Source organism: Scyliorhinus torazame, chromosome 21, assembly GCF_047496885.1.
Source record: "Scyliorhinus torazame isolate Kashiwa2021f chromosome 21, sScyTor2.1, whole genome shotgun sequence".
NCBI classification, from domain to species: Eukaryota; Metazoa; Chordata; class Chondrichthyes; order Carcharhiniformes; family Scyliorhinidae; genus Scyliorhinus; species Scyliorhinus torazame.
In genome coordinates this window covers 101,310,393-101,336,515 of record NC_092727.1, presented here as the reverse complement: position 1 = coordinate 101,336,515, position 26,123 = coordinate 101,310,393, and the positions used below count along the sequence as shown (strand labels likewise).

The 26,123-nt window shown below is 46.6% G+C and overlaps 1 protein-coding gene across 1 annotated transcript in view; it reads right to left on the bottom strand.

Annotated features, from left to right (window-relative positions):
• Positions 1–22,077, bottom strand: part of mrpl9 (mitochondrial ribosomal protein L9) — a 46,172-nt gene extending 24,095 nt beyond the window's left edge. The window contains 2 exon segments of the mRNA XM_072486279.1: positions 20,535–20,644; positions 22,036–22,077. Of these exon segments, the coding sequence (XP_072342380.1) occupies positions 20,535–20,644; positions 22,036–22,077 (152 nt within the window).
• Positions 22,078–26,123: the final 4,046 nt, after the last annotated feature.

The following is a 26,123-nucleotide window of genomic DNA, read 5'->3' as shown; positions in this document are numbered from 1 at the left end:
TTCTTCACCACCCTGCGACTCCACTTTCAAGGAGCTATGAACCTGTATTCCTAGATCTCTGTTGTGTAACTGTCCCTAACCCCCTACCATTAATTGAATAGGTCCTGCCCTGATTTGATCTACCAAAATTCATCACCTCATATTTACCCAAATTAAACTCCATCTGCCATTCATCGGCCCACTGGCCCAATTGGTCAAGATCATGTTGCAATCTTATGTAACCTTCTTCACTATCCACTATGCCACCAATCTTAGTGTCAACTGCAAACTTACTAACCATGCCTCCTACATTCTCCTCCAAATGATTTATATATATCACAAATAACAGTGAACACAGCACCAATCCCTGAGGCACACCGCTGGTCACAGGCCTCCAGTTTGAAAAACAACCCTCCACAACCACCCTTTGGCTTTGGTCGCCAAGCCAATTTTGGATCCAATTGGCTACCTCGCCCTGGATTCTGTGAGATTTAACCTTTTGCAACAACCTACCATGCGGTACCTTGTCAAAAGCCTTGCTAAAGACCATGTAGACAACATCGACTGCACTGCCCTCATCTACCTTCTTGGTTACCCCTTCATAAAACTCAATCAAGTTCATGAGACATGACTTTCCCCTTACAAAGCCATGCTGACTTTCCCTAATTATCCCTTGCTTGTCTAAATGCCTGTAGATCCTGGGCGGGATTCTCCCAGCCCTGGGCCGGGCTGGAGAATCCCCGCGACCGGGCCATGCCTTCCCAACGCCGGCACGCGATACTCCGCAGAGCTGTACGCGGCCGGCCCGCCGATTCTCGGGCCGGGATGGGCCGAGCGGCCATCGTGGAAACGCTGAGTCCCGCTGGCGCCGTCCACGCCTGCTCTCAGTCAGCGGGAACTCAGCGTGGAAGGGTCGGGTCACGGCCTGTGGGGGGGGGGGGAGGGGGGCTCAGACCCCAGGGGGGGCCTCCGATGCGGCCTGGCCTGCGATCAGGGCCCACCAATCAGCGGGCCGGCCTCTCTGGCTGGAGGACTAATTTCCTACTGTAGGGGCCAGAATTAGCCCTGGGAGTGGCCCGTTCACGCCGTTGTAAAACACAACGCCGTTTACGACGGCATGGACACTCTGCCGCGGTATGAGAGAATTCCGCCCCCTATCCCTCAGAATACCTTCTAACAACTTACCCACTACAGAAGTAAGACTTACCGGTCCATAGTTCCTGGGCTTATCCCTCCACCCTTCTTAAACAAGGGCACAACATTTGCTACCCTTCAATCTACAGACACTTCTCCTGTGGTTGTCGATGATTTAAATATCTCAGCTAGGGGGTTGGCAATTTCCTTCCTAGCCTCCCACAACATCCTGGGATACATTTCATCAGGTCCCGGGGATGTGTCGATCTTTAATACCTCCAGCACCTCCTTCTCTGTAATATGTCAGATGCTCCCTGATGCCCAAGTGACTGTTCCAGATGTTTCATGACACCCAAACATTTCTTCATGTGACTATTCAAGGATACCTAACCAATTCTCCAGATGTGAAGGCCAGATGTTCAATGATGTCCCCCTGAGGTTACCTCTGCCCTTACCAGCTCTATTGTATTTCCTGACTTCAAACAATCGTGGTAGCTCCTCTTCAACTACCAAAAGCTGCACAGTGGTTAAGACGTAATGACAAAGGTAGGGTTGTTCTTATTTGTGCTCATTTCTAATTTTACGATGGTGCTAGTTTTTCATCTGATTGACTCTCCAACCAAGAATAAAAGGAGTGAGCCAAGAGGAAATACATCTGGGAAAGCAAGTTCATGTTCAAATGCAGCAGACCTGACAATACCCAGGCTTGGGCAGACAAGTGGCAAGTAGCATTTGCACCGTACAAGTGCCAGGCAATGACCATCACCTACAAGAGAGGATCGAACCATTGCCCCTTGACATTCAATGGCATTACGGGCAGCATGGTTAGCACAGTTGCTTCACATCTCCAGGGTCCCAGGTTCGATTCCCCGCTGGGTCACTGTCTGTGTGGAGTCTGCACGTTCTCCCCGTGTCTGCGTGGGTTTCCTCTGGATGCTCCTGTTTCCTCCCACAATCCAAAGACATGCAGGTGAGGTGGATTGTCCATGATAAATTGCCCTTCGTGTCCAAAAAGGTTAGGAGGGTTTAGGGGGATAGGGTGGAACTGAGGGCTTAAATGGGTCGGTGCAGACTCGATGGGCCAAATGGCCTCCTTCTGCACTGTATGTTCTATGTTCTATGTTCATTACCATTGCGGGATCCCCCACAATCAACATCCTGGGGGTGACCATTGATCAGAAACTAAACTGGACATAGCCATATTAATACTGTGGCTACCAGAGCAGGTCAAAGACTAGGAATCCTATGGCAATTAGCACACCTCCTGACCCCCCAAATCTCTCCACCATCTACAAGTCACAAGTCAGGAGTGTAATGGAATACTCTCCACTTGCCTGGATGAGTGCAGCTCCAACAACACTCAAGAAACTCAACACCATCCAGGACAAAGCAGCCCGTTTGATTGCTCTCCCTTCCACAAACATTCAATTCCACTACCACCGACACAAAATGGAAGCAGTATGTACCATCTACAAGATGCACTGCAGTAACTTGCCAATGTTCCTTAAGCAGCACCTTCCAAACCCATGACCCCTACTATCTAGAAGGACAAGAGTAGCAAATACCTGGGAACCCAACCACTTGGAGGTTCCCTCCAAGTCACTCAACACCTTGGCTTGGAAATATATCGGAGTTCCTTCATTTCGCTGGATCAAAATCCTGGAACTCCCTCGTTAACAGCACAGTGGGTGTACCTACGCTTCAGGGTTTCAGCGGTTCAAGAAGGTGGTTCACCACCACCTCCTGAAGGGCAGCTAGGGATGGCCAATAAGTGCTGGCCTAGCCAGCGAAGCCCACATCCCATAAATGAATTTTCAAATAGGTGACAACCTTCCGTCTTTTTTCTTGCTTAGAATAAGTTGTCAAAGAGAGATAAGAATCTGGAATCACCTGCTTGACATGGAAAGAGACAGTGATTTTAGAAATACCTACACGTTATCTGATATGAGGCTGATCATCCTCTTCCTCCTCTATGGATGCAGAGCATTCCAGCTCCTCTCCCCTCTGCATCATCACATTGTGCAAGTGGTAGCACACCACAGACTGTGCACTACTATTGAAGGGCCTTATTGGAGGGTTCCCCCAGACCAATCAAGGTATCAGAAATGCACCTTGAGGCAACCAACGGCCTGCTCATAGGTTGTGCTGATGTAAACACGGCAGTGGCTGTGAACATTCCTGTGGCTCTGATGGAATCCTGATATTGATGAATCCTTGTGTTTTTTCAATAAAAAGACCAATTCTGTGCGATGGTGAAAGTTCACTTCTGAATTTAATGTTTGGCAATGCGGCTGATGATACACAATTTTTTATACCTTGATAAAACAATTCAGCCAACTGGCCAGTACAAAACATAATAAACTTAGAAGATACTTAGAGGTGATTTAAAGAAGAAAGCACATGGCAGAGTAAAGGAGCATAGGTCAAGGACAGGCTCACAGAGAGAGAGAGAGAGAGAGATAGTTAGACGTGGTTAGAACAAAGGCTAACTTGCTGGGCACCTCTCTTTTAGGGAGATGCTTATCTTTGGGTTAACCCTTGCTTTGTCTCTAATTGACTCTTTGCCCGGAGGATGCTGTCTTTGGTTTGCCCAACTAGATGTCTGTCAATTAGCTGATAAGGTTATCAGTATAGAGTGGGTGGATTTTGCTGCAGTATGACCTTATTTTAATCACGTTTGTACCTCTGTGCGTGCATCTTTTAAGGTTTTGGAACTTGATCTCTTTAATGGTTTTGTCTGAGGAGATTGAAATTTGACTAATCTCTGTCTAGCAGGGCTTCCCTTCTCTGGCTGCTTCTATGATTACGAATGGCATTCTAGTATCGGGTGCATACCTTTGTAAGATCAAATCAGACTGAATGCACACACTTCCCAAAAGCATGATTCTTGGTTGGAGGCTTTCAACAAATCCCTCGAGTATCAAAGCTTAGTTCTATCAGCCTCTGATGTGAAGTTATGCAATGGTTTTATAAGCCTTGCCTTTAGTAGATATCCCTTGGCTCCCGGAATCCACAAATGGGGACAATATATTGGCATGATCCGTCGAGGCATCAGTGACTACCTCAGGATGTACACATAAAGTCATGGAGATTTACAGCACAAAAAGAGGCCCTTCGGCTCATTGTGTCTGTGCTAGCCATCAAGCACCTATCTATTCCAATCTGGTCAGGTGGCCCTGATGTCTGTTATCATGAAATGCTTCAAGGGGCTAGTCATGGGACGGATCAACGCCAGCCTCCCAGATGGTCTTGATCTATTGCAGTTTGCCTCCCGCGGCAACCGATCCTGGGACTGTAGCCTGGGATAGAGATGCTATCTCTCTGGCCCTACAATCAACACTCAAACATCTCGACAACAAGGTCACCTACATCAGACTGCTGTTCATCGACTACAGCTCCGCCTTCAACACCAACATCCCGACAACACTAATAACTAAACTCTGCAACCTTGGACTTGACCCCTCCCTGTGCATATTAATGAGCGATATGCAGATCCTTGACTTCCTCACTAACAGACCGCAAACGGTCAGGATAGGTAACAGCACCTCCTCTACAATAGTCCTCAACACCAGGGCCCCGCGAGGATGTGTCCTCAGCACAGTTGCTTCACAGCTCCAGGGTCCTGATGCTAACTTTTGGTTGGTTCTTAATTTGGCTCAGACAAAGCAGTAAATGTTGCTCATTGTGTCTTTACTTAATTTGCTCTGTTTTATAACCTTTGCTCTAGAGTCGCCAGGTATCTTTATGATACCACCACGAGGTTCAAGTTCAAGTGCTGATCAATAACTCAATACACCAGTTAGTACATTTCAAATCAAAACACATTTATTATACACAGTCAATCACTACTCATGCAGAAACTCTACTTACAAGACTATCTCTAACACTAAAAGGCCTATACTTAGCTTTGGAACTGGCCCACCAGGTCAGGGGAACAAATGGCCTTTCGTTCGATTCTGAGTCTGCAGGCTTCCAAGCTGGTATAGACTGGTAGCTAGGAGCGCCTATCTCGTAGCGTGCATTGACTGGAGACTTACTTGGTTGGTGCAGCTACTAGGCAGGTCACTGTCAAGGGTTGTTTCGAGCTGCTGAGAGAAACCTTGCCAAGAAGGACGAATTGAACTTGGGGACTCTATTTTATAGTCCCCAGGTGCTTCACGCCATTTTGGGCGGACCCCGTACCTGGTTCCAAGTGATTGGACTACGTTCTGATCACTTGGATCGATTTCTCCAATACTGGAGCTGTTCCCTGATCGCTGGGTGATCCCTAAGTGTCCGTTGGCCTTCCTTTGTCTTGGCTCCTGCTGGCACCGAGGAGTCTGGCTTGGCCTTGTTTACCTTAACTGTTTCCAATTGTTCCCGGGGATCGCTCATTAATATGCAGATGGTTGTTAGTTTCAGTGCTGTCTGGGTTCCTGCAAGTTCTGATTACTGGTGACTTTGCACCTGCTTGTTTTTCCTGCATCTGACTGAACTTCCCTGCATTCTTAGCGGATCACCACTTTAAAGTCGGGAAGTGGCCAACCCAGGAAGTGGCTACAGTCCCAGGTTCGATTCCCGGCTTGGGTCACTGTTTGTGCGGAGTCTGCACGTTCTCACCATGTCTTCGTGGGTTTCCTCCGGGTGCTCCGACTTCCTCCCACAGTCAAAGGATGTGCAGGTTAGGTGGATTGGCCGTGCAAAAATTGCCCTTAGTGTCCAAAAAGGTTAAGTGGGGTTACTGGGTTACGGGGATAGGGTGGAGGCATGGGCTTGAGTCGGGTACTCTTTCCAAGGGCCGGTGCAGACTCAATGGGCCGAATGGCCACCTTCTGCACTGTAAATTCTATGATTCTATGAAGGCAGACATCATTGTCAGAGACCCCTCACACCTAGGCTTTGCCCTCTTCCAGACCCCTCCATCAGGCAGAAGATACAGAAGTCTGAAGACCCGCACATCCAGACATAGGAACAGCTCCTTCCCCACAGCTACTAGACTCCTCAACGACTCTCCTTTGGACTGATCTGTTCCCTGTACACTAGTCACAACACCCTATGCTGCTCTTGTTTGGCCCTTGTTCCGCGCGGTAACCAATCACTATTTGTTGATGTACCATTTGTCAATGTACTCTATCGATTATTCTTTCGTCGACCATGTACATACTGTGTACATTCCCTTGGCGCAGAAAAATACTTTTCAGTACATGTGACAATGAATATCAATCAATCTCATTTTCCAGCACTTGTTGAAAAATGTAAAAAGACATCCCTCCTTTTAATTTGGCAGGATGCATGGGAAGCCTTAACTTCCAGGTTTCCTGTCAGTAAATTCTTCCACCGTATGACCATGTGAAATAGGAACAGGAGTAGGCCATTCGGCCCTTCTACACATTGCGGCAAGTAAGGAACCTTGTGCACACTTGTGTGCATCTCTTACAGTGGTTGCATACAAGCAGGCTGAGGGACTGGAAGCCTTTCCTAGTCTCAATATCCCAGCTAGCCTGACAGTGTCTTATCGCTACTTGGATATTCAGTTCAAATAAGGTTTAGACGGAAAGTCTACCCCTACCAAATCTGTTTACATTCAGCAGTCATCATGTACATTGATTTGTGATTATCTGTGTCCAAAAGTTAATATTTAATCATCCTGTGACATCATCTATGTTCAAAAGTGATCATTTGACAACCCAGTCGTAATCAATTGACATCATTAGTCAACAATTGGCATCAAATGAAGCTGCATAGCATTCAAGCAACATCATTTGCTCGTTTAGCATTATTTAATTGCCTTAAACACACTCAGAAGATTTTGACTGATGTCAAAAAATCATAGAACTTGTTCATAATTCTAACTTCTCAGAAAATTTGACTAAGTTTCAGACACCAGTTAGCATAAACCATATTGTGTTACAAATTTTCTAAGTTCTAACTGATGCAAACACCCGGTTGCAACCCGCGGGTGGGTTGCAGGGGGCTGTTGGGAGGGTCACAGAGCAATCGGTTGCAGCTGTTCCTATAACTGGCTTTTAAGAATTCCGGCCACCACCTGCTTTTAAGAGTGAGACCACGACCGGCTTTTAAGAATGCGGGATGCGACTGGCTTTTCAGTTGAGAATGTCAACCACAACCAGCCTTTCAATGCAGACTGTGGCGCCTTCCCACCAGAAGCGGCAGCAGAGACAAGGTCATGCGCCCTGCATGTAGACTGACATCACGTGCCTTTTATATCCGTGCTTTGGGCATGAAATCACGAAGGAGGGATTCCTCCATTTGTACCTGCCAATAAGCAAACAACAGGACTGTGTGAAGAACAGAAGATGGATCATTTTGTAATAAGAAAGAGAGGGCCAGAGACACAAACGGGCCAGGGTCTCACAATTCAATCTGCTGGAGAGAGCTTCTCCGAAGAGTCCATGGCAGGACAAAGCAGTGCTGGTATGAGCTGTATGCAGAGCTCCAGGTCCACTGGTGAACAACTTGCTGAGAATAAATTGAGAACCAAGCAGTATAAAGATGATTTCTTGAGGTGTGGCTTTGTTAATTATGTCAATGTAAATCAGGATGTAAAGCCCATGTGTGTTATACGCAGTGAATTACTGGCAAATGAAAGTTTAAAACCCCCAAAATTTCAAAGGCATGTGGGAAGTAAGCATGGCGAGTTCGAGGACAGACCTCTTGATTTTTTTTCAAAGGGTGCAGTGAGAACTTAAATCGTCAGCTGAAGTCCTTAACAGAAATGTAACACTGACTGGCAAAGCAAGTACAGTTGTGAAGACCAAGCAGGCTCACCTGTCATGCTAAAGGTAAGCAATAATGGCATGTCACCACGGTCAGCTGCCGTGGGCTACGAAGGTCAGCCGGTGTGGGCTGCGAAGGTCAGCTGCCGTGGGCTGCGAAGGTCGGCCGGCGTGGGTCGCAAAAGTCTGCCGGTTGGTAAAAGTGGATCCCAGCAAAAAATGTTTGGAAACCACTGCACTATATTATGCATGTTTTGTGTAGATTGTTTAAAATCACTCTTAGGGTTGCAAACTCATCTCCCTTTCCCCTGCACCTGTGATTTTAAGATACTTCTTTACTTCCCAATAACAAAAGTTTTCGCTCACCTCATTCATGCCAATCAAACCTCTCCACACTGGCCACAATGCCTTGCCCGATCATTAATAATATTAATAATACTTATCACTTATTGTCACAAGTAGGCTTCAATGAAGTTACTGTGAAAAGCCCCTAGTCGCCACATTCCAGCACCTTTTCGGGGAGGCCGGGACGGGAATTGAACCCGCGCTGCTTGCATTGTTTTGCATTGTTCTGTATTAGAAGCCAGCTGTTTAGCCCACAGTGCTAAACCAGCCCCTCCATGGCAATAGCCCCTTGGACCCCTGGCAAAGCCAGTTCATCTTTTCAGAATCCTATGGGTTGAACTGAGTCTAACATATGTGTAAGCACAAGGGGAGGTAGGGACATAGTGGTGTTGTCAGTGGACTAGGAATCCAGAGAACCAACGTATTGCTCTGGGGACCTGGGTTTGAATCCCACCACATCAGTGCAAGCTTCCGGGTAAGCAACCACACAGAAGCAAGGGCCGTAAGAAAAATTCAAATTTAATTTACCTATTATAGAACAGCTCCTACTCCCCGAAGGGCCTCCTGTGCCCGGACCACATCTGGCCGAGGTATTTATGACCCAGATGCGCCCTGGCTTAAGGGGGTGGCTCTGCCCCTCATCTAGGATCATACTCAGATGAGGCCTCAGGGACTCTGCGATTACAGATCCCTTGGCCTACGGTTGGGCTATAACAGGCAGATTGGGATAATTGATTCAATAAAAATCCGGAATTAAAAGTCTAATTATGACCATGAACCGGTTGTCGTAAAAGTCCATCTGATTCACAAATGAGGGAAATCCACCATTCTTACCTGTTTTGGCCTATGTGATGACTCCAGACCCACAGTAAAGTGGTCGACACTTAAACACCCTCTGAAACCACTCAGTTCTATCAAACTGCGAAAAGGCAGAAAGGAATGTAACCAGATGGTATCGGCCTAGGCACCAGAAAAAACTCCAAATTCAGCCATGTTCTTGCAAAATTATTCTTATTAATATCAGAGGGAGGGTGCCAAAATTGGCTGAGCCAGCTCAGACTAATCGATTAACAACGTGACACAGTCATTTTCATGCATTCGTACTCTACGAACAATGGGAGGGATTCTCCGACCGCACCCCCCCCCCCCCCCCCCCCCCCCACCCCGCCAGATCGGAGTATCGGCGAGGGGCGGCGTGAATCCCACCCCGCCACTCCAACGCTGGCTGCCGAATTCTCCTGCGCCGGTTTTCGGTCGGGGATGGGGATCACGCCACGTCATTCGGGGACCATTGGCAGCGGCCCCCCGGCAATTCTCCGGGGGCCGAGTGGCCGCCCGTTTTTGGCCAGTCCCGCCGACGTGGATTAGACATGGTCCATACCAGCGGGACCTGGCTTGGAGGGTGGTTAGCGGGATCCTCGGGGGGGTGCGGGGGGATCCGGCCCAGGGGGGGGCCCCATTGTGGCCTGGCCCTGTGCAGTGGGGGCACTCTTTCCCACCGCGCTGGCCTCTGTAAGGCTCCATGATGGCCGGCGTTGAGAAGAAACCCCCTGCGTATGCGCAGGAAACATGCCAGCAGCTCTGCGCATGCGCCAGAACACGCTGGCGGTCCTGCGCATGCGCCAACTCGCGGCGGTTGTTGCGGCGCTACCCCCTCCAGCACAGGCCTAGCTCCCGGACGTACGGAGGATTCCGCAACTTCCGGGCGGCCCGACGCAGGAGTGGTTCACGCCGCTCTTTGGCGCCGGGTCTGAGAATCGCCGGGAGGCAGTGTGAATCCCGCCCCCGCCGGCCGCCGACCGCCGACTTCTCCGGCACCAAACGATGGGCCGAAGTCCCGCTGCTGTCATGCCAGTCCCGCCAACGTGAATCAAACCACCTACCTTATCGGTGGGACTGGCGGTGTGGGCGGGCTCCGAGGTCCTGGGGGGGGTGGTCGTGGGGCGATCTGGCCCGGGGGGTGCCCCCACGGTGGCCTGGCCCACGATCGGGGCCCACCGATCGGCGGGCGGCCCTGTGCCGTGGGGGCACTCTTTTCCTTCCATCCCGGCCACAGCCTCCGCGATGGCCGACGCGTAAGAGACCCCCCCCCCTTCGCATGCACGGGGATGACGTCAGCGGCCGCTGACGCTCCCGCGCATGCGCAGACTTCCGCCGACCGGCAGAGTCCCTTCGCCCCTGGCTGGCGTGGCGCCAAAGGCCTTTCCCGCCGGCCGGCGGCGCACCAACCACTCTGGCGCGGGCCTAGCCCCTCAAGGTGAGGTCCGCACCTTTGGGGCGGCCTGACGCCGGAGTGGTTCATGCCACTCCCTCCCGCCGGGACCCCCCGCCCCACCGGGTAGCGGAGAATCCCGCCCCTCGTGAATTGCAGATCAAAGAAGGGCAAGGAAACATCTTGCTGATTACCACCTACCACTCGTGTCCTCCAACCCCCCCGACCCCCTCAGCTGATAAATCAGTACTCTTCTGGATTGATCACCACTTGGTGGAAGCACTGAGGGTGTCGAGAAAACAGAATGTAATCTGGGAGTGGGACTTCAATGCCCATTGCCAAAAAGTACCATTACAGACCAAGTTAGTACAACTGGTCGACAGTGTCTGTGACAGGTGGTGAGGGAACCAATCTGCCTGCTGTCCATGACAGTATTGGTAGGAGTGACCACCACACAATGATTGTGGAGGCAAATTCCATCTTCACCACGAGTACACGCTCCATCATGTTATGTGGCACTACCGCCATGCTAAGTGGGATAGATTTCAAACAGTCTAGCAACTCAAAACTAGGAAACCTTGAGTTGCTGTAGGCTGTCAGCAGCAGCAGAATTGTACACAATCAGATGTTACGATCCGAGTTGGCGTTCTAACAGAACGGGCAAGTCCCAGAATGGAACCCTGGCTCAGAATACCATAACGTTTTACTTTTTTGGAAAACATGGAGGAACAGAATCACAGGACTGTCACTATCATAGATCATAGAATTTACAGTGCAGAAGGAGGCCATTCGGCCCATCGAGTCTGCATCGGCTCTTGGAAAGAGCACCCTACCCAAGGTCAACACCTCCGCCCTATCCCCATAACCCAGTAACCCCACCCAACACTAAGGGCAATTTTGGACACTAAGGGCAATTTATCATGGCCAATCCACTTAACCCGCACATCTTTGGACTGTGGGAGGAAACCGGAGCACCCGGAGGAAACCCACGCACACACGGGGAGGATGTGCAGACTCCGCACAGACAGTGACCCAAGCCGGAATCGAACCTGGGACCCTGGAGCTGTGAAGCAATTGTGCTATCCACAAGGCTACCGTGCTGCCCCAATTTTCAATTTTTTAATCACTAATTTTTTAACAACAAGAAAAAAACATTTATTAGACATGAAAAGTTTTACTGTAATACAATACTACTTCACTCCTAATTATCTTTACAAATGTATACAGATTGCAAAGATAACACCCCAATATGAAATCCAGTGGCAGATGCCAGTCAATTGCTCTTCTGTGGATTTCTCCTCAAATTCCCCCAGATGATTGGAACACGAGTGTTTCCAATTGACACTCTGAAAGAAAGCTTTAAAATCTTCTTTTATACAATGTCTTCTCTCAGCTGTTTTCATCAAGGATCTGTTTCCAGATTTCCAACTCTCTTTTCAGGGTTCCTTTTTCGAGAATGCTTTTTAAGTTCCAGCTACTGATTGCTCCACAATTACTTCAACTAACGCTCCACAGGCTGCAGTAAGATCTCACAAACCTTGGAATCACTCCAGGTATCTTCCTGGCTTCTCACTAGCCAACTCCTTTTTAGCTCTGTCTAGTTCATGTTTCCTTTAATGTTAGACTTCCTGAAAACGTCTCTTAATCTTTCTAGTTTCCATAACTAGCTGTTCATTATATTTCTGACAGTTGCTTCATTGCCTCTTATTCCATTGTATTACTTTTCTTTCAGAAAAGCTGAGTGAGATGTTTCCTCCCTAGCTGCGAAGCACCTTCTCCTCTGGCCCCCAATTAAAACTAAACTCAAAAAGCTCTTTCCCCCAAAATGGTCCCTGGTTGTTAAGCAACATCTCATTCGTTACCTCAACTTATTTATTTTGCATGTCATTAAATCTCTCAGCACAATAAAAATACAGCTTGAACTGAAACCAAAACCCCCATACAAGCAAACACCTTTATATTTTTAAAAGTATATTTATAAAGATTTTACATTTTAGAAAATAACGCAACAAAAATTAATCAACATGAAAAAGGATTTAAAATAAAAAGCTCAGCATGCATGAGTACAGAAACAGGAGAACAATATCAGAACTGGTTCAATACCATCAGTCCCATATGCACCCATGTAGGTGACAAATCCCAAATTTCTTTACCCGTCAGTCTGGCCTCAATAAAAGTCGAGGTGGATTTGCAGGTACAGCATTAGTTATTTTATTTGACTTGCAAGTCTTTCTCAATTCACAGCGGTACAAAGCACACCTTGCTTTGTACACCTCCGGAACCAAGTGAGTCTGTAGGACAAAGGGATCTCTACTAATAACACAAATGGCATCAAATTTCACATACACGATTCCCATAGGTCATCCTATACCCCTCCTGACCTGGCCATACATTCTAATTGGCTCACTTCCAATCCCTTCCTCTGGCCCCCTATTACCCAGCATCCTTTTCCCCTCCGTAGCTGGACACACCTCCTCCTTGCTTTGCCATGCGGTCTGTCTGTGAACTCACCAGGATGAGACTGGCCTATCTCTACATTACAGTAACTAATATCTCTAAAGTAACTATTTTATATCACATTCGTCATAGGAACCAAGCACAAATTCTTCATACCTACCCTCACAAAAGCAAAGAAATTACACTCATACCCCGGTTCTAAAGTGAGTTACATATATACCACAGAACGCAACTTAACCCCCAACTAACGCCCAGTGCAGAAGCAACATCCTTCTGTACTATCATGCAGAGAGGACCGGCAGCAACATGTTTGGATGATGATCAACCTTCAGAGCTTCCCCAGAAAGAAAGAAGAAGAAAAAGGAAGGAAAAGCTAGAACTCCAAGAACTAAAACGCAGGATAAGAAGGGATCAAGACCCAGCCGAGGCTCTGTATTTCCCTGGCTCACACCGAGCAACCACTAATGAAGAAGAGAAGAAAACAGGTCGCACAATCAACTTAATGATCTCCCACTCCCCACCACCCCACCCCTCGGGAAACACAACAGGATATCCACCAAGCATAGAACTCAGCTATGTCCAGGCCCTCATGCAGCGAAGAAGAAGAAACAATCTCCCAGGATGCTCCCAACAAGCACCCTCAAAGAGGGACACCCCAAGCCCCCGAGACAACAGGATACTAGCCATAGAGCCGGACCTGGCCGGCCCAACACATTCCGACACACAGTAAGAATCTATACGCCCCAGGCCTTCCAGCACATTCCAAAATCTGAACCCACACCAAACCCAATTCCTTCCCACCCCATCCAGGGCAATTCGCTACCTCGACTATACTAAGAAAAGGATAATCACTCCACCCCCGGCCGGTGAGGACCTCAACCCAGAGGAAGAAGAACCGTCAAGGCCCCCAGAAAATGGGTACCCTACGATGGTGCACCAATTTCCTTCTCCCAGGTATAACAAAAACCTCACCAAAGTGCTTTGACTTCCTTTTTTTCACAGTAGGAAGCACTTAGCTGTCTTTGATGCGTTGATGGGCTGTCAATCATCGCAAAAGTGGTTATAAACAGTGTGGCTAGCATCAAAGCAGAGGAATGGAGATGCATGCAAGCATGAAGGGAAAGATCAATCAACAATCCACCAAGCAGTTGTCTCCGGAGCAATCAATTTATCAATCACTGGCTAATACAATACATTGCTGTGTGAAATTGACTGGAAGATCTACATTTCAAAGGCTGCCAACGGATTTCAAGCCCTTTGAAGTGTACTGGGCTTTCCAGGAAGCCTCTGACACTTGTACCAGCTGCTGCTTTGAACACATCTGCCTGAGCCAGCATATGTTTGGAAAGGGTAAGCGAAAATGCAATGATTTTTCAACCTGCTGCCTGAACTGCTCTTCAGCTTTTAGGCAACGGCCTCTGATAGGGACGGGCTGATGGGGGTCTCTATTGGGGTTCTCTGATGGGGCGGCCACTGTTAGAGCCTCTGTTGGGGGTCTGGTGGGGTATCTGATGTGGGGATCTGATGGGGGGGGATCTAGTGGGGGGATCTGATGAGGGGGTCTGATATGGGGATCTAATTCTGTTCGGGTGGTCTCTGTTGGGGGTCTCTATTGGGGGGTCTCTGTTTTGGGGGTCTATATTGCGGGGGGCTCTGATGAGGGTCTCGGATGGTGGGTCTCTGATGGGGTCTCTAATGGGGGTTTTGTTGGTGGTTTCTGATGGGGGGGTCTCTGTTGAGGATCTGATGGGGATCTCTGTTGGGGGTCTGATGGAGGGATCTGGCGGCACCTACATTACACACTTAGCCCCTTGACCCACTGTGGGGCCATCACACCAGGACCACGCCCAGAAATATCTGCATCAATCCATGCCCATGTCAATCCCAGCTGAGGGGCCTGGAGCATCATGGGTGCGTGGAGAATCAGGCTTACAGCCTATCAAACAGATGCAAATCACCCATTTGCATCCTCCTGCCAGTATGGAGTGTGTCGTTTGCTGCCATCGTTGGCGGGGATAGCACCGAATCCATTTTTAGCCTAATGCTCGATTTTCCACCGTATCGGGTACCCCACTACCAGCAGCGGGCAGTGGAGGATTCACCCCCTCACCTCAGCATGCACCATTATTAAATCCTCTTGAGGACAGCACGATGGTGCAGTGGTTAGTATGGCTGCCTCACGGCAGCGAGGTCCCAGTTCGTCCCCGGCTCCGGGTCACTGTCCGTGTGGAGTTTGCACATTCTCCCTGTGTTTGCGTGGGCTTCGCCTCCACAACCCAAAAAGTTGCAGGGTAGGGGGATTGGCCATGCTCCAGGACCCCGGAGCCCGCCCGAGTCGCCTAGTCCCGCCGCTAAGAGAGGTGGTTCGATTCTCGCCGGCAGGACAGGCATTCCAGCAGCGGGACTTTGGCCCATCGCGGGCCGGAGAATCGCCAGGGGGGGCCGCCGACCAGTGCGGCGCGATTCCCGCCCCCACCGAATATCCAGTGCCGGAGAGTTCGGCAACCGGCGGGGGCGGGATTCACGCCAGCTCCCGGCGATTCTCCGACCCGGCGGGGTGTTGGAGAATCCCGCCCAGTATCTTCATTGCGCTGTTAATGTAAGCCTACTTGTGACACTAATAAATAGTATTATTAAGCACTGGAAAGTTCAGTAACGGAATGACCACTCAGAGAAAAGCCATTCCCCCCCCCCCCCACCCCCACACCTCAAAGTGGCAGATTCCATAAGGAACTGCTCCTCCAATTGCAGGTTGTTTGGCTCCCACACTTGCTGGTGATAGGGTAAGGGTCAGCTGACTGTAACTGCTATTAAGTTGGCTGTGTTGATGCGTATTTGTGTTATTTGAACATGACTTGGTGTTTCGACAATCTGCAATGTGATATAGCAGAGGTCAGGCTGCACAACATTAAAAAAAAGTGTTTTTCAATGGAGCAATGGAGTAATCGCAAAGTTTGAACAATGGAAGAACTATGGCAGCACGGTGGGGCATAGGTTGGCATTGCTGCTTCAGAGGCTGGTTCAGCACAGTGGGCTAAACAGCTGACTTGTAATGCAGAACAAGGCAGCAGCGCAGGTTCAGTTCCCATTCCAGCCTCCCCGAACAGGCGCCGAAATGTGGCAACTAGGGGCGTTTAACAGTAACTTAATTGAAGCCTACTTGTGACAATAAGCGATTATTATTATTATTATTCACAGTGCAAGGGGCCGGGTTCAATTCCGGCATTGGGTGACTGTGGAGTTTGCACATTCTCCCCATTTCTGCATGGGTTTGCTTCGGGTGCTCTGGTTCCCTCCCACAGTCCAAAGACGTGTGGGTTAGGTAGAATGACCATGCTAAATTGCCCCTTAGTGCCCATGGATGTGTAGGATAGGTAAAGAGGCTATTAGGATAGGTGGGGAAGTGGGCTTAGGTGACAGGCTCTTTCAGAGGGTCAGTGCAAGGTCAATGGGCTAAAAGGTCTCCTTCTGCACTGTAGGGATTCTGTGATGCTATCATTTCAATTCTAATGGAGACTGCTTCAGTATTGGAATTTATTTTGGGGAAATTTCCCTCTGAAATAGGGTTAGGTGTAGTTTGGAGTTGGGGTGGACTACTTGGAGAGATTAATTCTTGCCGTATTATGGTCAATTTATTTAGCAGCAGGTTCGTTTTACACAATGTTATGATTTTACTGCAAGTGAGGGCAGGATTTGGCACTGTTTTCTGGTTTGAATTAAGCTGGTTTCAGTTCAATGCCAAATATGACAGTTTGGAAATCAGCACTGCTGAGCAAAGGGAGAAAAACAATGACTCTGGTTTATAGAAAGGAGATTTGTAAAGTCAGAAAATTGGGAAAGAATGTTGCTGAAGCGATTAAACAAAGTCTGTCTGCAGACAGAGGTCTGTTTGCCAGGGAAGGAGAGAATTCAACAGGGCTGGTGAAAGACTATTTGTCACCCTTGGGATTCTTCAGCCTGGTGCCTCGGCCCCAACCTCCTCACAATAAACTTTCAAAAACAAAAACTGTTTATCACACGACTGCTAAAAACTGTCAAACTCGCAGGAGGTTATTAGCCATGACCTCCCACCAGCTACTCTCAGCACTCTTCTGTAGCACAATGGTCCCGCTGCGCTGTTCAGTCGATATGCGTGCTCCGCACCTGCAACTCCCGCAACACCCTCATCACCATGAGATCACCCAGGAGCTGAGAATATTCCGGGTGTCTGATCCAACTCTGATCCCGGAGCAGAGAAAATGAGAACATTCCCGGTGTTATTCCCATTCTGATCTCGGAGCAGAGAAGGCGAGAACATTCCTGCTGCTGATCCCGGATTAGGAACCTGCCTAAAGTCTAATCCAGAGCAGAGGATGAGAACAAGCTGAAGTCTGATCCCAATATGATCCTGGAGCAGAGAGGGTGAGAAGATTCCTGGAGCCTGATCCCAATCTGATCCCGAAGCAGACAGGATGAGAACATTTCTGGTGTTAATCCAAAACCAATGCCAGAGCAGATGATAACATTCCTGGTCATAATCCAAACACGTTGTTGCTGGTCCTCTCTGTACAAATGTATGGAATGATGTTGCTTCTTTACTGGGCCTGAGACTGGGGTTATGCGGCATTGTGTGATGTATATGTAACACCCCTTTTAGAACTGGGATTCTCGTGCATTTTCATTGAATGTTTCATTCTTTTTTAAGAGTGGGTGTAAAGAATCAGTGATTGTTCCAGTATGGGTGCAGATGGGTCTGGTATCCAAGGATAGGAGGTTCCGTTGTGTCATTGATGCCTCTGCCGCTGCTGGAGTTAAGGGAGATATATATTGGTGCACGCCCAAACATAGTATGAATAATTTAACCTGAACTCTCATGGCAATTGCGAGCAATCGTTGCTTGGGAAGGTGTGCACCATTTTACCATGCTTTCATGGCCTTATCCTTTTGTTTCTTCCTTTGTTCTCTGGTTGGGCTTATAGAGGCATCAAGTTATGGCTAATGGTGCTCTTCTCATGTCCCTCTCTGTATTCATGAAGTTGGGTCTGATGTCTGGTTGGCTTGTGACAAAGGATGAAATCTGTATCTACAGTTTACGTACAGGCGCATGTGGATTTTGTGCTCAGGGTCACAATCAAGAGGAAAATGAGTTTTCTATGTCAGACATCAGCATAACCAATATCCAATGTGCATATCCTCTTCCTTACTTATTTTGTGACTTTAAATAGCATGACTGAAAGATTCTCCTTTCTGATGCCTGTAGAAGGACCACGTCATGCTATTCTTTGCTTCAGAAGATAATGATATGGTATTATATATCATCAGGTACTGAGCATTCAAGTATTTCATAAAAGTCTCACAAAAAAAAACAATGGAAAACAATGCTTTAGATAAAAGGATTATTATTATGGTGTCATGAAATAATAGAGACTGGTTTCAAGTTATTAAAATAGATTATTGTACTGCAGAGCCAACAAAGAAAATATAAGACTTTTCCAACTATTCCCGTATAATCTGCCCAGCTAGTCACTTAACTCAAAAAAAATTACCAAGTGTGAGATGTTGTTTTGCTGTCTATCACAATCCATTTGGAAGATTTCTCGTCTGCAACAGCTCTGCAATTAAGTTGCTGTTTTACGCTTACACAGCTGGAGAGCAAGTTCCCAGCAGACCCATTTTGAAAAAGGGATCAGGTTGGATCTCAAGAAATATTCAGTTGTCAATAGGAGGCAAATAATAACTAGAATGGCAAACAGAAAATCTGAAATGCGCAACGCATGGGTTTTGTCCCAACTGTATCGTTTTAATTTTAAACTGTCCGAAGTATCTTTGAGAAAGATTGCTGAGAAGCAAAATATGCCCCACTGTGTGGTTGTTGCTTTATGCGGCAGGTGGAAGGTAAGCAGCTGGAAAGGTATTATGATCCCGGACCAGACCCCAACAGTGGCTAGGATACTGGACAGAACCTCCAATATTTTATTTTAATTTTTTAACACTGTGAGGAAAGTATACCTCAGTCCAGGAGAGATTTCATGCAAAATATGGATAAGGTATTATCATGGGCCAGGGTTTAGAAAACTCCAAAGTATATCATTGAGTTCTCCTGACCTACAACTGTTTACTGATTTTGGTTACGATGAGCACAAGGGCCTGCATTTCAGGTGTTATTCAACAGAGGTCTTAGGCGCTTTTAATCAAAAACAAAGTTTATTCTACGAATTTAGTTAACATTTTTATAAACACACACAGTAAGCATTTTTATCAACTACAAACATAAATACCCCACACAGCTACAGTACTCTATGTATCACCCTTAATAAATTCCCCCTTTAGCTGTTCCAATTTAATAACAAGATCCCATAAACCAGAAACCCTTTTCAAAGGTGTGGCCCAGCACAGCACTCAAGACCTGATTTGGAAGCTCTTGTTTCCTTTCCAAAACAGCAAGTTTGAATTTCTTCCAGAAAACAGTTATTTCTTTTCAAGTTATCAAGCAGTCTGGAACCAGCTTTTAAAATGCAGACAGAGAAAAAACCTTCTTTCAACCTGTGCAATACAAAGCCAGGTCAAACTCAAAGCGAAAGTAAAACCAACTCCCAGAGCCACAGCCCAGCTTTCCCCACACAATGACATCACTGAAGCCATGTGATAAGACAAAAACATTTCTTCAAGGGACACTCCCATGCCACCTCCTCCCAAGGAATAAAAATAAACCATCAACTTCAAAGATGGTTTCATTTTTCATATTTTCAATTTTCCATTAAGAATAATTGACAATAAATATAGATTTTTAAAACCGGATGGGGGCTGTGGGGTCGGGGTGGGTGGGTACGTGGTCCAGAAAACTGACGCCATCTTTTCCGGCACGGTCGGTGCGTGTATGGGGGGGGGGGCGGTGTAGGCGGATGCGCGGCTGTAGCTCGTCAGCCTTGTGAATGTCCAACACAGACCCGCCAATTCTCCCACTGTTTTTCGCGTGTTCCGCGGGTGTTTCACGTGACGCCTCTGTTTGCCCTCACTAGTACTCAATTGGTGTTTGTGCGGCACCAATTTTGCCATTGTGAAACACCACAAATCCTCCGTCTGCATCAGCACTTAAGACACAGGAATGGAGAATCCAGCCCCACGTGTCCATTCCTGGAAAGATAAAAGCAGTGACTTGTGTTTTAAACACCTCAGATCCTTTAGCTGCACACCATTCATTCATTTCTCTTTGTGGGCTGTGATTGACAACTTCCACAAACACAACTGCTAGCCTTGCTTCATTCATCTCCCTTCATGGAAAAGTAATTCTAAGTGCTTTAATCACAATATTTACAAACGTCAAGCACATCAGAGTTAAAAACATTCAAATCTCGTCCTTCATTGTTGCATGATTTTGAAGAGCTGAACTGGAAGTTGACAGCACTTAACTTTCTGTGAAGTGGTTGATGTTTGTAAACATTGTGGTTACAGCACTTAGAGTTACTCATCCATGAAGGAAGAGGAATGAAGCAAGGCTGACACCTGTATTTATGGAAGCTGTCCACAATGTCTCTAGAAACCTCCTCATTTTGTTACTTTTCTGTTATTTTAATTTCATCTCAAGATCACTGTCAATCTCATTAACTTCCCACATTCCTGACCTTCAACCTCATCCACCACCAATTTGATACCCCCATTCTCCTTTCTCTCTGCCCTGGGTTCTGCCACATGCCAATCCCTCTTCGACTTACAGTGATGGAGCTGGTGGTTGCAAGTACAAGGTCGAGTGATATTGCTGCTCCTTCTTCTCAGTCACCTTCATCTTCCTCCAGTGACTGGGAAAGCCCCAATTATTGGGCATCTAAAATGATAAAGAGATCACTGATAGGATGTAAAACATATGAATTTTAAGATTGAGTATTGATTGATGGGTGGGTGATGGTTGTGTACTGAGCAGTGGTGAGCTAGTGGTGCACATGATAGGATATGTCTTTCAAAGATGAACTCACTCACCTTGACAACTCATGTGAGATCATTAAACTTCTTCCTACACTGCATCCATGTTCTTGGAGCAACAATCCTGGCATATTGACCTCTGTTGTTACCTATTCTCACTGCCTCCTGAACATAAGATCCCCCGTCCCATTACGGATATAGGGTATCTTTCCTTCTTTCCAACTCTTCCACCAAGACCTCCAGTGCATGTGTCTGAATACATTGCTTATACCTCAAGGTATCACAATCCAGATTCAGTCTCCATATGACTGCCAGCATTTCTTGCAGTCACCAATCGACCTGCCTTTAAGTAACACTTGCCATCTATTATATTAGACCCCGTGCTGATTTGTACAGCCAATGAACAGTGAAGGTAGCACTGAGAATGTGCAGCAATCATGTAAAACTGCAGACAGATCCAAATTTACATGTTGCCTCCAACACAATGAGTGGGAACGATTTCAATGCCCATTCACAGGATTTTGCCCCCAATATATTCCAGAGATTATAAACAGCACCATTTTGATTTGTAGGGCTCAGTTGTAAATTAAATAATGCATTTATTCAGTTGTTATTTCTGTAATCATTTCATTTTGATTGCTTTTGCATGAGAGTACAAAGCTTCCTAATGCAAAGCAGCAGAGATAAAAAAAATCAAACAATGTTCACAATTTTAGATAAGACTTTTGTGCCTGTTACTCTAAGTTTTGGAATGTTATGAAGGTCTTTTAACACTCAAAGCTTTATGCTTCAACCTTTTCAAATCAAAAACATACAGAATCTTTTGGTCTCCATATTTTTGCACTTAGAAAACAGTTTTGACCTCTTTGATCTGATCTGGAAGGGATTAAATAACACACCTCTGCGTATCTATATTTAGATACATTCCCTGGATATGAATCATAGCCTCGCCTCCCCCCCCATTCACTCCAAAGTAAAGAGGGATCTGCATTGCATTCTCTCCTCCGAAACAAAAAAACCTATTCACATGTGTGGGCATATCCTGCGTTTGACCTTATGACAATAGATTAGTAAGTGAGTTGTAGCTCATGTTGGCTAAGAATTATGCAATGTGCAACCACTGTTTAACACTTTGAGTTTCCACATACTAAAAGAAAAAAAACAAAGTAAACTAGCCCTGTTTATCAAATTCTCCAGGATCGTTCTTTTCTGACTTACACTTATACAAAAACATAACATCAAAAATAGGCTAATATGTCCCCTGGTTCATTCTCTGCCTTTCTATAAGATCATTACCTGATGTTCCACCTCAACTCCACTTTCTTGCCCTTTTCCCATTGCTCCTCAGCAAATTCACACCAAAAGAAAACTATGTCACCAGTGAGAGACCGAACAGTAATTTCCTTTACTGGTAGTCTGGTGTAGTAGAAGGTTATACCTAATATACTTGCTTTTTGTTTTTGGGAGAATGAGAGGCAATCTTATTGGGACATATGGGACGGGATTCTCTGTCGGCACGATCCTCCGTTTCGCCGGCAGCGCACTGATGCCCGCGCATTTCCCGACGGCGCGAGGGTGCCCACAATGGGAAACCCCGTTGGCCGGCTGCTGGGACGGAGAATCCCGCTGCCGGTGGGGGCGTACTGCACCAGCAAACGGCACGGCCGAGAATCTTGCCGATAGGATTCTATGGGGGGCTTAACAAGTTAGAGGCTGTGCGTTTCTTTCTCCTTGTGGGAGAACCTAGGACCAGAGAGCATAATCTCAGAGAAAGGGGTCATTCATTTGAGACAGAGATGAGGAGGAATTTCCTCTCTTGGAGGTAGTAAATCTGTAAAATTCTTCACTGGAGAATGCTTCAGAGGCTGGGCCGTTGAGTTAGTTCAAGGCTGAGATGGACAGATCTTTGATCAGTAAGGGAATTAAAGATTATGGGGGAAAACTGGGGGTGGGGTTGAGGATTATAAGACCATAAGACCATAAGACATAGGAGCGGAAGTAAGGCCATTCGGCCCATCGAGTCCACTCCACCATTCAATCATGGCTGATTTCAACTCCATTTACCCGCTCTCTCTCCATAGCCCTTAATTCCTCGAGAAATCAAGAATTTATCAACTTCTGTCTTAAAGACACTCAACGTCCTGGCCTCCACCACCCTCTGTGGCAATGAATTCCACAGACCCACCACTCTCTGGCTGAAGAAATTTCTCCTCATCTTTGTTCTAAAGTGACTCCCTTTTATTCTAAGGCTGTGCCCCCGGGTCTTAGTCTCCCCTGCTAATGGAAACAACTTCCCTACATCCACCCTATCTAAGCCATTCATTATCTTGTAAGTTTCTATTAGATCTCCCCTCAACCTCCTAAACTCCAATGAATATAATCCCAGGATCCTCAGACGTTCATCGTATGTTAGGCCTACCATTCCTGGGATCATCCGTGTGAATCTCCGCTGGACCCGCTCCAGTGCCAGCATGTCCTTCCTGAGGTGTGGGGCCCAAAATTGCTCACAGTATTCTAAATGGGGCCTAACTAATGCTTTATAAAGCTTCAGAAGTACATCCCTGCTTTTATATTCCAAGCCTCTTGAGATGAATGACAACATTGCATTTGCTTTCTTAATTACGGACTCAACCTGCAAGTTTACCTTTAGAGAATCCTGGACTAGGACTCCCAAGTCCCTTTGCACTTCAGCATTATGAATTTTGTCACCGTTTAGAAAATAGTCCATGCCTCTATTCTTTTTTCCAAAGTGCAAGACCTCGCACTTGCCCACGTTGAATTTCATCAGCCATTTCTTGGACCACTCTCCTAAACTGTCTAAATCTTTCTGCAGCCTCCCCACCTCCTCCATACTACCTGCCCCTCCACCTATCTTTGTATCATCGGCAAACTTAGCCAGAATGCCCCCAGTCCCGTCATCTAGATCGTTAATATATAAAGAGAACAGCTGTGGCCCCAACACTGAACCCTGCGGGACACCACTCGTCACCGGTTGTCATTCCGAAAAATAACCTTTTATTCCAACTCTCTGCCTTCTGCCTGACAGCCAATCGTCAATCCATGTTAGTACCTTGCCTCGAATACCATGGGCCCTTATTTTACTCAGCAGTCTCCCGTGAGGCACCTTATCAAAGGCCTTTTGGAAGTCAAGATAGATAACATCCATTGGCTCTCCTTGGTCTAGCCTATATGTTATCTCTTCAAAGAACTCTAACAGGTTTGTCAGGCACGACCTCCCCTTACTAAATCCATGCTGACTTGTCCTAATCTGACCCTGCACTTCGAAGAATTTAGAAATCTCATCCTTAACAATGGATTCTAGAATCTTGCCAACAATAGAGGTTAGGCTACTTGGCCTATAATTTTCCATCTTTTTCCTTGTTCCCTTCTTGAACAGGGGGGTTACAACAGCGATTTTCCAATCCTCTGGGACTTTCCCTGACTCCAGTGACTTTTGAAAGATCATAACTAACGCCTCCACTATTTCTTCAGCTATCTCCTTTAGAACTCTAGGATGTAGTCCATCTGGGCCCGGAGATTTATCAATTTTTAGACCTCTTAGTTTCTCTAGCACTTTCTCCTTTGTGATGGCTACCATATTCAATTCTGCCCCCTGACTCTCCGGAATTGTTGGGATATTACTCATGTCTTCTACTGTGAAGACTGACGCAAATTACTTATTTAGTTCCTCAGCTATTTCCTTGTCTCCCATCACAAAATTACCAGCGTCATTTTGGAGTGGCCCAATGTCAACTTTTGCCTCCCGTTTGTTTTTAATGTATTTAAAGAAACTTTTACTATCATTCCTAATGTTACTGGCTAGCCTACCTTCATATTTGATCCTCTCTTTCCTTATTTCTCTCTTTGTTATCCTCTGTTTGTTTTTGTAGCCTTCCCAATCTTCTGACTTCCCACTACTCTGCCACATTATAGGCTTTCTCTTTTGCTTTGATGCATTCCCTAACTTCCTTTGTCAACCATGGCTGCCTAATCCCCCCTCTCATAACCTTTCTTTTCTTTGGGATGAACCTCTGTACTGTGTCCTCAATTACTCCCAGAAACTCCTGCCATTGCTGTTCTACTGTCTTTCCCACTAGGCTCTGCTCCCAGTCGATTTTCGTCAGTTCCTCCCTCATGCCCCTGTAGTTACCTTTATTTAACTGTAACACCTTTACATCTGATTCTACCTTCTTTCTTTCAAATTGGAGATTGAATTCTACCATATTATGATCAGAATTCTACCATATTATTATCAGATCAGTCATGATCCCATTGAATGGCAGAGCAGACTCAATGGGCTGAATGGCCGACATTTGCTCCTATGTCTTATGATCTTATGGAAGGTAAAAATACAATGTACAATAAAGTCCTGCCGTTCACAAGGTTTGCGTTCCCATCAAGCCTCGCAAACAAAGACATTGTGAACAATGAGCTTTACAATGGGAGTGTTTTGGATAGTTTCCAGCAACGCAATGGTAGCATTGGTTGATGCAATTACTGCACAACACATTGTGGCATATAATAGACGGTGGGTTCGGAGGGAGCCTCTGAGCCCTCTGACATTACAAACAATTCAACGACAGACTCACATTCTCGTTTAACACCCATGACATTGAAAGGGACAGTGTTCATTTCAGAAAAACATAACTCACCTCAAAACTGGTAGACAAGCTTTTTATATATTTTTTTTTTTAATTGGTGAATATTTCAAAATTGAACAGAGCTATTATTGCAGTTCAGGGCCGAGATATCCAGGCACTTCCAGATTAATCTCTCCCTTTGGGCTGCACGTTAGCCTCAACCATTCTAGGCACCATGTCTCACTCCTAGAATCATAGAATTTACAGTGCAGAAGGAGGCCATTCGGCCCATCGAGTCTGCACCAGCCCTCACAAGGAGCACCCCACTCAAGCCCACATTGCTACCCTATCCCCGTAACACAGTAACCCCCACTCAAACTTTTTGGACATTAAGGGCAATTTAGCATGACCAATCCACCTAACCAGCACATCTTTGGACTGGGACGAAACCGGAGCACCCGGAGGAAACCCACGCAGACACGGAGAACGCGCAGACTCCGCACAGACAGTGACCCAAGCCGGGAATCAAACCTGGGACCCTGGAGCTGTGAAGCAACTGTGCTAACCACTGTGCTACCATGCTGCCCCTGTTGGAAAGGTGTTTAAAAAACAGAGAATTTAATGTCTACAGCCAGGGCTAATGGAAGGAATCTGTTTCCAGAGAGTTCTATAAGAGCTCTCGGTTAAAAAACGCCTAGGTCTCTGATCCTCCATGGCTAATAGAATGAATTGCATTTAGAATAAAGTGTCTTTAACGAGAGAAGAGAAAGAAAACATGAATAAGTAAACAATTGCTCATGCAAT